At 43.1% G+C, this 13,779-nt stretch overlaps 2 protein-coding genes across 11 annotated transcripts; one reads left to right on the forward strand and one right to left on the reverse strand.

The window, feature by feature from the left end:
* Positions 1-1,632: 1,632 nt before the first annotated feature.
* LOC112285045 (uncharacterized) lies at positions 1,633-4,568 on the reverse strand. Of its 2 annotated transcripts, none has more exons than XM_024525530.3 (2): positions 2,847-4,568; positions 1,633-2,652 (listed from the first exon to the last, which is right to left on the reverse strand). In XM_024525530.3, exons 1-2 carry the CDS (start codon positions 4,050-4,052, stop codon positions 1,954-1,956), a joined length of 1,905 nt encoding a protein of 634 aa, XP_024381298.1. In that variant the 5' UTR covers positions 4,053-4,568; the 3' UTR covers positions 1,633-1,953. The 2 variants fall into 2 exon arrangements, with proteins under 2 accessions (XP_024381298.1, XP_024381299.1); XM_024525531.3 differs by having other exon boundaries at positions 1,633-2,610; positions 2,847-4,566.
* A 555-nt stretch (positions 4,569-5,123) lies between these two features.
* On the forward strand, positions 5,124-12,980 carry LOC112285044 (uncharacterized). 9 transcript variants are annotated; one of them, XM_024525515.3, is made up of 19 exons: positions 5,124-5,337; positions 5,933-6,112; positions 6,488-6,608; positions 6,958-7,054; positions 7,434-7,542; positions 7,744-7,782; positions 7,978-8,061; positions 8,185-8,246; positions 8,580-8,682; positions 8,839-9,201; positions 9,555-9,602; positions 9,874-9,912; positions 10,082-10,543; positions 10,680-10,775; positions 10,994-11,104; positions 11,263-11,342; positions 11,576-11,872; positions 11,989-12,082; positions 12,189-12,980. In XM_024525515.3, the coding sequence occupies exons 3-19, from the start codon at positions 6,551-6,553 to the stop codon at positions 12,525-12,527; spliced, it is 2,481 nt and encodes an 826-aa protein (XP_024381283.1). In that variant the 5' UTR covers positions 5,124-5,337; positions 5,933-6,112; positions 6,488-6,550; the 3' UTR covers positions 12,528-12,980. The 9 variants fall into 9 exon arrangements, with proteins under 9 accessions (XP_024381283.1, XP_024381288.1, XP_024381294.1 ...); XM_024525520.3 differs by having other exon boundaries at positions 5,201-5,337; positions 5,933-6,044; XM_024525525.3 differs by having other exon boundaries at positions 5,246-5,383; positions 5,933-6,044.
* Positions 12,981-13,779: the final 799 nt, after the last annotated feature.

Consider the following 13,779-nt stretch of genomic DNA (forward strand, 5'->3'; position numbering starts at 1 on the left):
AATGCAATCTAGGAAAGATGCAAGGACCCAGGAATTTGTATTGGGACTGAAAACTACCACTGCCAAAGCCCCTCTACTATTGTGTTGTCATGCCCCATAACAACCCTATATACTAACCCTCTTTGCTACCAAACATAGTAGTATGATAAGGGGCTTCTAAGTGGAGGTTTTGATAAAGAACTAAATATGTTGTAGTATAAAAAAAGAACCAATACAAACATCCACCAATCAAGTCAACCATCCATCTATCATGCATACATGGATATAAACAATTAGGCATCCAAGCAAAGATAAGATCACAATTACAACAATAGCAATAGTAATAGCAATGTGAAGTAGCAATGCCCCACACCCTACACTCTTGCATGGTGATGGAGGCACCTAATCCTGCTTTAGGCCTAGGGCTTTACAAATTAGGATACAAGCAATATGAAAGTAAGTGGGATAAGCCAATGGACAATAAACAGCATGATAGGTTGAAAAAGAGGCCCATTCATACGCTCCAAGAAATGAAAGGGATTTGAATAGATTCTATGAAAGGTTATATGGAGGTGGGTGGCAATAGCAAAGATGGGCCTTCTTTTGGATGGGAAGAACTAGGCTTGGACACAACTTGCATTGTTGTGGCCCAATTTGGAATAGGTGTGGAGATTTTGGAAATAGGTTCCTTGAATGGGTTGTGCTTTAAGTTCTTCCAACCCAACAAGAGTGTGGTGGTGGTACATTATAAGACAATGGTGGTGCAAAAGGGTGCAACTGCATGGTGGATTACTTGACTCAAATCCTTCAACTATGATTGCAATATCTACCTTTGTGATCTCTTAATAACATAGAATTAGTTTTGTTTATACAGTTGATCGTCAAAAGTCACAAAAATCTCATTACGTAGCAATGTTATGGAGTGTTAAAAATAAGTTATGAAGAACTTATTTTTAAGTACAAAGTTGGCAAAGAATATTTGTATTGTAAGCCATACTAACATTTACTTAGTTGATAGGTGGAATACTTAACTGTTAAATATCTTCTAGACAAACACTGCAAGAAAAATAGTTCCTTGTTATCAAGTATCAAAAAATTTACTTCCTGATGTTGAAATTAGGAATCTGATTCCTAAGAACAAAAGCAATATAAATATTCAATCCTTATAACTTCGTCTCCACATCGTGGTTACAGCCCATGGTTGGCTCATTGGTTATATCACATTGCATTGTGGAATAGCCACTGTGCAAGGCTATTGTGCACACGACATCAAGTCATCTTATGCACACTTAATGAGCAATGTGCAACCCAAAAGAACATAAGAACGCCCTACTGACGGGCTGAGGTTTAGGGGTTTTCCGCTTTCAGCTGCAGTTTCTTGCCAAAAGCCAGTAGCCACTTAAGAGAATGGTAACTTAACTATCTTGCCATTTCTTCATGGATAGGAATCTCTTGAATCTGTTCTCGGCGGGGGTGAGACCCCTAAGATGATCGTGCAGTTTGCGCCTCGATCTTGGACGAAATATGGTGATAAAATACCAAGCAAGGGTGTATTGCCGTGGCAAGTTCCTGCACAGGAGATTCAAAACCAAGAGCTCTTGCCCATAGGAAATTACGAAGAAAGGGTCTCGTAGAAGATTGCCAGCCAAAAGAGAAAGCAGAAAGATCCATTTATTTAAGGACCAGTGCCCATGGCACCCAGGTAAGCATCTGAGCCGCTCGAGTATACAACTTACACTACACATCAGCAGCTTTGAGCAGTGCCTTAACAGCTTGGTGAGAGACCAATAGAATTTGAGGGTTTTCACCGATCATCTAATTTGAAGGATACAACAGAAGCTCCCAATCACTGCCTGGATGGAGAAAACAGCTCGTGGGAACAGACTCATGGGCTCAGTATCATGTCCATCTTTAAGCCAAATTCGGCCCCTAGACTATAAAATAATGGGAAGGAACAGGTCCCGGAAGAATATATTAACAGTAGAGACTTGTATCTTCGATCTGGAGAACATTTTTCACTCCTGCATCATACACATCAAACCCCCAAACATACATACTATCAATGGCTCCATCCTCCAACCTGAAAACTTCGGACGGAACAGACATGGCGCTGTGCTCGCCTTGGTGGCTCCACTGAATCCCTACCCGACATGTGAAAGCAGCAATTCCGTCTGGCAGTTGTGTACCATCGCAAATGAGCGACACGTCACCTGCGAGTCGGAGTGCGGCCGGCGAGTCTTCGTGATCCTCGCTGCTGCTACCTGTGGATGCTAACCAGAAAAGTTTGGGTTGCCCCACCAGCCTCTTGTACGCAGTATTCACCCACTTGACACGAAATCTAGAATCTGTGACAACAGACGGCTTGTCCGCTTTGTCCAGTCGTTCCTGAACATCCTGAAATGGCTCCGTCAGGGGGACAGAGTGCCGATCAAGCGAGACAATAGTTTGCACGGTGATGGTCGATCCAACAGCTCTCACGGGTTGTGGAGCGATCACGTTGGCTAGTCCCTCAGAATTATTGGATGGTGCGTGATTACCGCCTTCAGGTATAATGAACTTCTTCAAAAACCCCCATAGTACTGCCTTGCACTTGGACGCTGGAAACGGCGGCTGGAATGTGAAAACTGCTAACTGGGTGCGAATTCCCAATGGGTCAATATGTGGTCCAATTGCCTGGGGTAACCAAAGGAAGAATTGGAACACGAGATTGTGTAAAGAGAGCACGGTGCACTAAAGTCCTTATTCTGTTGCTAGTAGCTACTTTAAACGTCGACCTGAATTTCTAGAGTAGGGCAAGCATATAAATAAACCAAAACAAGCCAGGAAGAGAAATACAACACTTAATGAACGATTGGAGATCAACATACCTGCATTCGGCTGCTGCTTGTCCTTTCGTTGGACAATCTCTTGAACGCCGAATTCACCCACAAGACCGCGCCGTCTTTATCAGTGAGCATCACCGCCTCGGAAGATCCACCGTGCCGCTGTTCTAAGTAATGTGAATCCACGACACGCATTCCGCCGTCTACTTGGGATGGTTTAGCCGCCCGGTCCAAAAACATGCGAGCTGCCGGAGGGGCGAGGCTATCCGGAGGGGTCATCCCTAGGCTCGTGTTCGTGTCTTCCTCAGACCACCGTGCTTTGCTCGACATGGTCAAACTAGTGTTCAGATCACTGCTCGAGGTGACTTCCTTCCCGGAAGTCCATCGCACATCAGAACGTAGGAGAGAGAGGGTCGAGCTAGAGGACGTGGAGCGCGTGTTCATGTGAGAAGGAGTATCAGGAAGAAGGGATAGGGTTACAATATTCGCTTTCTGGCTTTCAGGGGCGTCCTCCGCTGAGCAGACCTCGCTGTCTGCACCGAAGCTGGTGGAATGGGATAGACAACCAAACAAGGGCTCCTTTCGCACACAAATATTGGAATGCTCCACGGAGTACAGGGATGTTGAGTTGCCCGTTCCATATCCTTCACGAGCGTCTGCAGCTCGCCCCATGAATCCCAAATCCTTCTCAAGTGGGACAGCATGAGAAGTGCCAACATTGAAGCTCAAGCCATCCTTACTGCACCTCAGGGTGGTGTTATTAAGATTGTTGAGGTTGATTGGTTGCTCGTAGTACGAGTCACAAGGTGGAGATTTCGCTGACAGAGACAACGATACCGAAACTCCACTCTGTGTATGATCGAAGCTATCTTTGAAACGCTGCAATCCTCCGGGACCAAATACTGGCGCGACTCGATCACTGAAAATCGGCGTGAGATTGAAGCTCGGTGGCTGAAATTCCAAGTTTCCTTCCGCTCCTCCACTCTTCCCAGGGAATGATCCCGAGCTCATCCCGTTGTGCCGAGTTTTCTTTGCAGTGCGAGGGGACTTCGACGCATCTGGTGGGCGCTTACTCCTCCGCTTGCTAGCCGATTTGTTTTTATCAGTCGACAGGGAGGACAGCGAATGAGAGTCAGTGTGATCGGTACCCTCAGACTTGGGCGTAGGTTTTGGAGCTATGGGCCGGTATCTTGACATTATGTGGTCTGTCTTTGAGGGAAACATGGGGATACCTGTTTGCATTACCAGCATACACCCTCCTTGATCTGCCGGTATCAGTTCTTACGTCTCATCGCTTTATGATAACATCCACGCAACCGTCTCTATTCATCACGACATATGATGCAGGAGCGAACTTCGTTTGTTAACATCTGAGCAGCACCCAATGTTGAAGTATCGACGGATTTACTACGTAATCATCGTGCAGAAAGCTAAAGCGGTGATCACTTGGTAAACTACTCAGTCCCCTATGCCTACACTCGGGCAATTCCTCCAGCACACATGTACCCTACCTCTGAGGTGCGCTCATAAGCACACCCCGATTGAGGCTCCCCACAGAGTGCGCCTTAAAACAGCCACCTACAACAACCCGCGCCGCAGCCTCCAGACTTCCCACCACAGCACCCGGTGCACGCCCAAAACCGTCATAAAACCGCAACCCCACCCACTGCGTCGCCCGGAGCGCCCACCTCCCGCCTCCTGCCTCCCTCACCAGCACTACCCCCCTCCACGACACTGACCACACCCGTCTACACCATTCGTCCATAAAAAGCCACAAGTGTCTAACACTCTCGAACTCCCAAAACTGACTCACAACCCAGACAACGCCAACGGGCTCACGGAGAGTCTCCTGTGCGAACCGGCTCGGCGGCAGCGAACAGAATATGAGCAGGTGGCGGCATATGAATATGCCGAACACTCGCCACCACTCTCTATACTGGTAACTCTATGAAACCCTCACGAGCCCGAGAACTCACAAAACTCCATCTCTCTCGCAGCTCCACGAGGGCGCGTGAGAAAACAGGACAAGATGACGAGAGCGGACACTGCAGCGGACACTGGGAGCCAAACCTACACTATCCAAAACACACACCAGCTTCACCATCGCCATGTAAACCCCAACATACGCTTTGTTTCTCTTACTAACTCGTCAGCAAAAATGCTCAAGCGTATATGTCATACGTATTCGACCCGTATGTGGGGAGTATGGAGGCGGGGCGAAAGGAGATCTCGTGGGCGTACGTGGCCCAATTGCGGCTGTGAAGCGGAATTGGAGACTGGCAAAAGGCTGGAATTGATTTGGTGGCTGTGCTAGTTGGCTGCCGTGGTGTTCCCACGTTGCCTCTGCGCGGCCTTTGATGCTTCTCAGACTCTTCCCTATTCTAAAGCTTACTTTCGATCCCTTCAGGTCCTTTCGACCACCCTGTCTGTTCTCTCTCTCTCCCTCTCCCTCTCTGCGCCCGGTCTAGTGCCTACCTACTGTGCTTCCACTATGTGTTGCAGGGCCATCCCATGGTCATCATACAGCACGCTACAGGTAATCGTGTGAGGGAGTATGGAAGATTAAGGTTTTTGAACTCCAGGTGGGCATTTGAGATCGTTCGGCGGTGTCAGTGGAGCGAGAGGCGAGGGTTGGATCGCAGGCGTTGGTGTAATCTTGGCCCTTCGAGGGGAAGAAGTACTGTTGGGTGGCGTTCATCCATTGCGTTGTTTAGTTTAAACACTAGTTTATGGTTTCGGGTGGAGCTATTTTTGGATTTGGTTCGGAATCTGGATGAAGTGGAAGGAGCTTTGCCTCCGGACCGCTGTTTTTTTTAGCCTGATGATTGAAAGTTGGATTAGTGAACGAGACGTGTAATCATTGCAAAAATGAATAGTGGTTTCGGCAAGGAATGTGAATTTCGGGAATGGGGTGTGCGGACTTAGGTTTTGGTTCAGCTTGGAATTGGGCAGTGAGGCCCTTAACTTGGGTCATGGATCGATTTGAAGAGTTGGGGTTGTGAGCTTCACATTACCAGGAGGTCGGAAATTGGGATTCGTCATTCGATAAATCGGGAGTGCAGTTTGTTTTGATTGTTTCGTGGGTCCTCAAGTTGTCACTGTCTAATTGCGCGGATTTTTCGTTAATGCAGGTATGGATTGCGTCATTAATCAACCTATACCTGTGAGGCTCATTTCTTTGCATGGAGGTTTGACGCATTCTGTCTGAAGATTTCTTCAAGGAGGATTTGACGCATTCTTTTCGTGGGTCCCCCTCGTATCAAGCTTTCGGAACCATTTTAAGATTGATTGCAAAAACTGGACAAGCAGAGGTGGAATTGTGTGTTATTTCGTGTTGGAATCCTCCTCTCTACTTTAGGTGGCATCGTTGCAGAGTAATTGTAGCTCATCAGGCCCCTGCAGTCCGTCAATCCCCCTAGCTACCTGAGAAGTTCGTGTTGTCGAGAAGTTTTCTCCTCTGCTTAATGCGAAAATTTTGTACTTGAGTTACTGCAAGAAATATTGCGGCATTGAGTGGTTAGGGAAGTGGACTCAAAAGTATGAAACTAGCCATGCATGGATAATGAGCACCAATTCTTCCTGAATTATTTGCGCAGTACCTCAAGTAGGAGCCATTAGAAGTGTCGGGTCACATTGTGTTTTAATCTTAGGGTTTCTCATCTCGACCTTGGCAACATTTCTTCCAGGTACGAGATTATTCGCAGCTGAGCATGTTTCTTAGTATCGGTAACGTGTGAGCTGGGGCAATCATGGAGAACGCAAGCGGCAATGCGGCGCTAATGCGCCGAATCGTGCAGCTGGAGAAAGGTGCGCCGTAATACTACATATTCTTGGCAGAGGTTTGTTATGAACGGCTTATGACTGGATAGTTGTATGAATTTCAGTTTTCAGTTGAACTGCTGACGTCCTGTCCTGTAAGCTCAAAGCTTTGGTAATTGTGTCACACTCCTGAGAAAGTTTATGCTAGTGAACAGTTTTGGAAGATCTTGGGATTAAGGTCGAGGTGCTGACAATGAAAATGTTGGTCATATTTAGGGTTGTCCTGATTAGGTTTACTATTACCATTACCATACATTGTGACGAGTTCCGACACGGCGGTTGGAGTTTTATATTATGAATGCTGGAGAGTAATATAATCGTGGCCTGTCAACCTCAGAGAGGGATGAATTGCAGAAGGACATAGAGACTATATGCTTGCAGCAGTCGGGAGTGGCTGGCAGCATAGATGTTAACACCCGCATGCAGGCTCGCAGGTTTGTCCACGACGGGATCGTTATCCTTTAGTTCGATCAGACATTGAAAGCATTATTTATTTGCCTAATGAATCAATTTGTAGGATACATTGTTGAACTTAGTCATGGTGCTTTGATGTAAGTGACAGAAAGTTCCAGTTGCTTAAAACAAGATTTTTAGTATCTAAGTGTAAGCTTTGGAGTCTGATTGTCCAACTATCGCAATTCCGCTACATGCTATGAGGGCTGTTTTTTTGAGTCTCCTCCATTATCAGTGTTAATTACCGCTCTTTGTCTTAGTGTTTTGAAAGAATGAATTTTCCTAAAAGAAATCTAGATTAAGTAATGTTTTGTAGTTATGAGCTTGTTTTAAGAGATTAGAATGAGCACCCTACCGCAGGGCTGCTAATTTAGAGCAGGAATTGGAAACATATAAAGAGAAGACATCTCTTCTTACGCGTGAAAACCATGGCCTGCAACAAGAGCTATCAGAAGCCTACCGCTTAAAGGTGAACCTGATTGCCTAATCTGGTTTTTGCTATATGGGGTTATGTATTGTGTACGAGATCATCAACTTTTAACTGGTTCATATATGTGTAGATTGATCATTCAACACTTGATTTAAGCAGTACTATCTTATTATAGGTACGGCTGCCTATGATTTGCAACGTGAGTTTGACTGTGACTTTCCTCAATATCTTATGCTACAGACTCAGATTACCGAAGCCTTCAAGAGAGCTGTTGAGAAGGTTTTTTTCAACTCTAACTTCTCTCTCTTATGAGTTCAGTTTAAATAAAGTAGGCTCTAATATCATTTTCTTCATAGCGTGGTAGTGATTCAATGAATGAAGCAATATTATGAAAAAAAAGCAAATATTACAGAATAAAAATTAAAAGAACAACCTATATGCTGTATGTGTATTAACGTCAAGGCTTTCTTCCAGAATAATCAAGTTGAGAAAGACGTGAAATTTTACCAAAGCAAGGTAGCCACTGCTTTTGCTGAAAGGGATAAAGCACTTGTCGAGGTGAGAACATGCATAATCCCCGGCTCGCATCCACTGGGATACTGTTTAGTATGCATTCTCAGCACTTTTGCGTGAGATTGAGAGACGTGTCTTAATTTGACCTTGAAAAGATCTTGGGGACAGGTCGAAAGAGTTAAGGAGGTTGAGAAGGAAATGATTGCAGAAGTCCAACAACTCAACAGTCGGTAAGAGACGCGACCTTATTCCAGCTCTTGTCGAAACGAAATACTTCTATTAGCAAGTATTATATGCTTCAGATTTTGTGTACTTGGGTCTTGATGGGAGGGATGCATGTATGTTGAGAACTAGTGTGGATTTGGAATCTTGTATGAATGGCATACCTAAAGGTTCGTGAGTTCGGATCAATACATATGGTCTTCATGTGCGCATCTACTGTTCTACATTTAATCATCTGGGTTCCTATAAATGGACATGTATCTCTGTTTTTTCCAAAATTGATGGATACAACATGGTCTGCATATTCAATTGTTTAAAGAGATAGTAAGCTGGTGTTACAGAGCAGAGGAAGCAGAGAAACAATTGAAGGAAGAAGAGGAGCAGAAACTGAAGCTGCAACATGACTATGAAGTCAGAACAGAACAGCTTGACATATTACACAAGGTCAGCATATTCTTACCACTATGTGGGAGCAGTGAGCTATTTGCCATTCGCTGTCTTTTCCTGAGACTAGTTACCCATCTTTTCGGATTATAGCCTGTAAGAGATTGCAGTTCGCACTAAGATCTTCGAGTTTGACAATTTAGTGCGGCATAACAGGTTGTAGACAAATTTTGGGAATTGCGAGGGAATGTGCCCGTGGCTCTAGATGACGGCCAACCTCAAGATCTGCAACCTTTGGATAAAGCCCAAGCCTTAATCTTGGAATCAGATGTACAATGGACTTATGGGGGATCCATTCAGGCAGCTGTCGAGGCACTTCAACAAGAATTGAAAGTTGCTCGAACCCTTGCAGAGGAAAATGACATTCTTGCCAAGAAAGAGCAAGCACGAACTAACGAGCTGGATGCTCAATTGGCACTACTTCAACAGGAAGTGAAAGCTGCTCAAGCTTTTGCAGAGGAAAGAGGCCTACTAGCAAAGGAAGAACAATCACGAGCCAACGACCTGGATGAGCAGCTGGTAGTATCCGGTTCTGATCTTATTACAATAGGTTCAATAGCATGTAGCAGTTGAAATTTTGGGGAGTTTTCAATGTATGATCAAGATAGTCTCTGAAGGTGAAGGACGTAATGCTAAGTTCTTGCTTATTACTCAAAGTGTTGAAGATATTAGAGACTACCTTCTAGTGTGTGATTGCTTGCTTGTGGGATGCTTGTTCAGGACGATGGTTTCTTTATTGTTTTGAAATAATCTTTGCCTCTCAGATTTTCAATATCAGTATCAAGTGCCCCAGAGTCGATCGTATATTGTCATCGTCTTACATCTGTGACTGGGATCGGACTGAGTCTCTAACAGACGTGAGATTGTTGCAGAAAAAACTTAAGGAAGAGGTCGAGGCTACCGCACATTCTCTGTCTGAGGTAAAATAGTTTTGCTGTTAATCATTGGGAGCGGACTGTTACACTAGTGATAGGGCGTCTTTTTAATATAGAACAATCTAGATTCTCATTTAATAGGTGTGAACGTCACATCATGAGCATTTTATGGAGCATTTTTAGATTTGAGTTAATGTCATGTGTTAAAACCTACTGTGTCACTATGCAATCGTATGCCCAGGGAAGAGCTTTTAGTTTGGTTATCTCAAAACTACCTTGATGTGTCTGCTTTCCTCTGATATATTATGCTCAACAGCAAGCTGCAGGGGAAGCTTCAACCTATAAAGTGCATATGGTAAGCATTCGTCAGCAACCCTAATTGTTACGAAAACACTCAATTCATGTAGTATAAGTTCTGGCTGCTTTATATGAATTAAATAACTGTTTAAACACTTGCGTTAACACTGCTTTTAAGTGAAAATGTTGCGTAATATCCCAAGGGGAGCTTATACAAACTCTTGCAGGAAAAGTTGCAGAAGTTCATTGTCTCAAAGCTGTTTGAAATACAAAATGATCACGGAGACGTCCGGACTAGAGTGGACAGTCTACTCAAAGATGAGAAGCAATGGATAGACTCAATGGTTGACAAATTTGAAGCGTTGTTATTAGAGTTGAAAGCCAGGGACGTTCATCCCGAGATAGTGGATAAATATGAAGAACGTAGCCCTCCTCAGGAGGAAGCTCCTTTGCCAGCAGCTGAATCCGCGAAACCATATGTGTTTAAAGAAGCTCAGACTAGTAATGGTCTTGACGAGCTTGAAAGGACAACAGTATCCTTGCTAAACGAACATACACCGGAGTCAGTTGATAATGAAAATTTACCGAGTTTAGATGTTTCCTCAGTGGTTGCATCATCATTACAAGCTGAATCTGAAATAATAGCTGGAACTCATCCAGTTGTTGAAAATAATAATAGAATTCGTGAGGTATGTATTTCCAGCACAGTCATGTGTTTTATGTTGAAAGCTCATGTTTTTACTGATGAAGTGCAATTTCTTCAATCCAGAAGAATTGTCTCTTTTAGAGGATTCTGGTGAAATTTAACTCAATTTATGGTATTAGGAGGAACCTTGCTCTGCGGTGGTGTCGCTGAGCAGGAGTGTTACAGATATGATCCAGGAGGATCGGAAAGCGTTGGCCCAAGCATTGCATGAAAAGGTGGAATATCATTCCATCTAGTATAATCAATGATGTTCTAAGAAAAAAAAAGTCCATCGAATGCTCCAATGATTATTTACTTAGGTTTCCGTGTAATTCTGTTGAGTGCGCATTTGGTTCTATTTGAGATGAAAGAATATTGATTATCCAATTTTGAAGCAAGAGGATGCTTCTCTATTAAGTTATTAATGAGTATAAGAATTTTTACCGTTGTGCAGGTAGAAGCACTCTTACTCCTCTCGCAACAAGAGGAAAGATACTACATGGAATCTAAAACTATACAGGGTCTTGAGTTTCAGATCAAAGATTTAAATGAGAAAATTTCTCAGGTAATGTCTTCACCAAGTGGAAGATGCATGTGAGTTCATAATGACCGCTTGAATTATTTTTCTGTTGTATCATTTCGCTTCCTGCCTTTGTAAAGCTTGGTGGATTGATCTAATTCGTAACTAAGCGACAGTCTTGAACTTTCCCATGCCCAATGCAGGTGACGAGTGAAAAAGTTTCAGCTTTGATGGAAGTCGCACAGCTTCGACAAGATTGTCATCGTTTAGAAGAGCGTGAGAAGTATGTTATCTACCCTTAATCATTTTGAAAATCGAGAGTCCGTACCTAAACTAAATTAATACAATTATATTGGTAACAACTGTGTCATTTGCAAGTTATGAAATTGCAATATCTTACTCAACAAAATGTGTAAATTTGTACTAGTGTAGATTACATAGTATCATGTGTCATGAGACGCTTTATCAACTTATTTTCTTCTTTACATCCCTCATCCATGTTTTCCTTTTTTGCAGAGAGCTCATACGTAGGCTGCAACAGCACCGCAGCACCAGCGCGGGTGGGCGGTTGCTGCCAGCCAGTTGGTCGGAACCTAACGCCTCACAGACGAGACAAGAAAAGCCACATGCAGTGACTGAGAATCAACTCCAATCTTACAATATTGTACCAAAACCATCTCTCTCAACTAGTGGCTATTTAAAGAGTTGGTTACGAGGAATTGACATGTCTGGCCCGGGAGGTTTGAGAGCTCTATCCGAACCATCAAAACAAAGCAAAAGTCCAGCTACAGATGAACCTGCTGATTTAGCAAAGTAAGCAGTCGACAGTGTCTTTCTTCAACCCCACGATGCTCAGATGAACTGGTTACATCAATTACGTACCCGTGTGTGCCTATGACCAAACCTATGTGATTGTGCATTTGATTCAGGCTGAGAGTGGAGAATGCTGCACTTCAGGAACGCGTTGCTGGTGTGCAACGTCTCACTGCATCTGCTCACCGACTTCGGATGACACTGGTCAAAGTAATCATTCTAGTTCCTAAATCTGCCTACTTTGTCGAATGTCAGGTTGTGTATGGAGTAGCAGTCCTCTTTTGCGAAAAAAATATTGAACTCCCCGTATGTGTAGGTTTCAGCTGATTCGGAGACTGAGCCATCAGTAGCATCCTTAAACTCATTCCTGAAGGTTGTTGACGGGGTGAAAAGTGAGGCAAGCCATCTGCGTGTAGCTCTTGGCTGCTCACTGCCAGTGAGTGTAACCCCAGAGTCACCTCCTCAGCAATCTGACGCGGATGAGGGCATGTCCAAAACTAGCGTGGGAGAGGTGCATGCAGCAGTGGATGTTGCAACAGGTGCAGGAATCGAAATGGTGGAGCTTCTGCTTGTAGCTTGTGAGCTGCAGAAAGGGGCCATCCAAGGCCAGATTAACATTGTTGCATCGCAATGTGAAGTCCCTGATGGTGAATGAGAAAAGATTAGGAGCATTGCAGAGTAAAGCTTGAAGGTGTATGTACTGTACAGCTGTTGAAGGATCAAGGAGGTGAAAAAAATTAACTCAAAAAACACAAAAAGAGAAAAGAAAAGAGGAAAGAAGCACACATCATATTACATGGTGCTGTTAAAGCATGCATGTTGTTGCAAAGAAGAGATGAAGTGGTAGTTTCAACATTTCTCCAAGAGATGGGACTAGGCCATTCATGAGCTGGTGTATTTCAATCAGAGCATGAATTGTCCAGGAGTATTGGTTTGTTAAAGTTTTCGTGTGTTACAGACAGGCTTTTTTCATCTCGCAATTCGTATTGATTCAAGTTTTGTAATTTGTGTAAAGGGAAGGGCTTCTTTTGTGCAAAAGGGTTATTAATTCTACATAATTAAAGCCGCTCTGATGGCCCTTGTGTTCGTTATAACACCTTTTATTTTCTGAGAGGTTCTAATTATTCATTACCATTCTGTGTGGTGATGGGGTGATCTCAGAATTGGATGTAATATGCCAACCTTGGAATATAATCTCAACCATGTACTGTTGTGTGATATGGCATGTTACATGTTGGAACCGTTGAAGTCGGAAAGCAAACACCCAGATTCGGTTTCAACAGCAAACTGAGGTGGCTTCTGACCTCGAACAGAGTGCCTGAGATAGTGAAACATCATTCATGGTATTTATGCACAGTACTGCATGTGTGTTAACAACTGTTTTTAATGCTGAGCACACGAGTTAGTTGTTTCTGCCTATGATAATCAAATAAAATTACCAGTGAATTTGAAAGCCAGAAAATGAAAAGTTGTATGATGCCAAATTCAAATTGGATTGATTAAATTACTACCGATAATGTCAATTGTAAAATAGGCTGCCTTTTTCCTAAGTACTTGTGAAGTGATTTATGGACCATTTTTTTTTACTTATTATTACTTCTCACAATTTCTTTACATTTAGATGATAAGTAAAGAAAATCAGTGACATAATTTGCATAAAAGACATTTTTTGCTATATATATATATATATATATATGTTTTATATCACCAAAATGACCGTACAAAAAATTACCCCACAAATGTTCATAAAGTTTGAATTTTTTGGATGATGACAAATAATATTTACAATGTAAAATAGAATTGAAGTAATTTGAAAGTAACTACATGTTTCTAATTTTTATTTTTCATTTTTGATAGAATTTTTTTATTAATATTATAACTTAAATTATATTTTTAATTTATTGGAT

This window comes from Physcomitrium patens, chromosome 7 (assembly GCF_059467195.1).
Source record: "Physcomitrium patens ecotype Gransden chromosome 7, ASM5946719v1, whole genome shotgun sequence".
NCBI classification, from domain to species: domain Eukaryota; kingdom Viridiplantae; phylum Streptophyta; class Bryopsida; order Funariales; family Funariaceae; genus Physcomitrium; species Physcomitrium patens.

Excerpts from the sequence above, each read along its gene's own strand:
- LOC112285045 (XM_024525530.3), bottom strand. The coding sequence starts at position 4,052 with ATGCTGGTAATGCAAACAGGTATCCCCATGTTTCCCTCAAAGACAGAC. Across the intron at positions 2,653-2,846 it reads CAAGCAGCAGCCGAATGCAG|GCAATTGGACCACATATTGA; the intron begins GTATGTTGATCT and ends TGGTTACCCCAG.
- LOC112285044 (XM_024525515.3), top strand. The coding sequence starts at position 6,551 with ATGGAGAACGCAAGCGGCAATGCGGCGCTAATGCGCCGAATCGTGCAG. Across the intron at positions 9,603-9,873 it reads CCGCACATTCTCTGTCTGAG|CAAGCTGCAGGGGAAGCTTC; the intron begins GTAAAATAGTTT and ends TATGCTCAACAG. Across the intron at positions 10,776-10,993 it reads CCCAAGCATTGCATGAAAAG|GTAGAAGCACTCTTACTCCT; the intron begins GTGGAATATCAT and ends ACCGTTGTGCAG.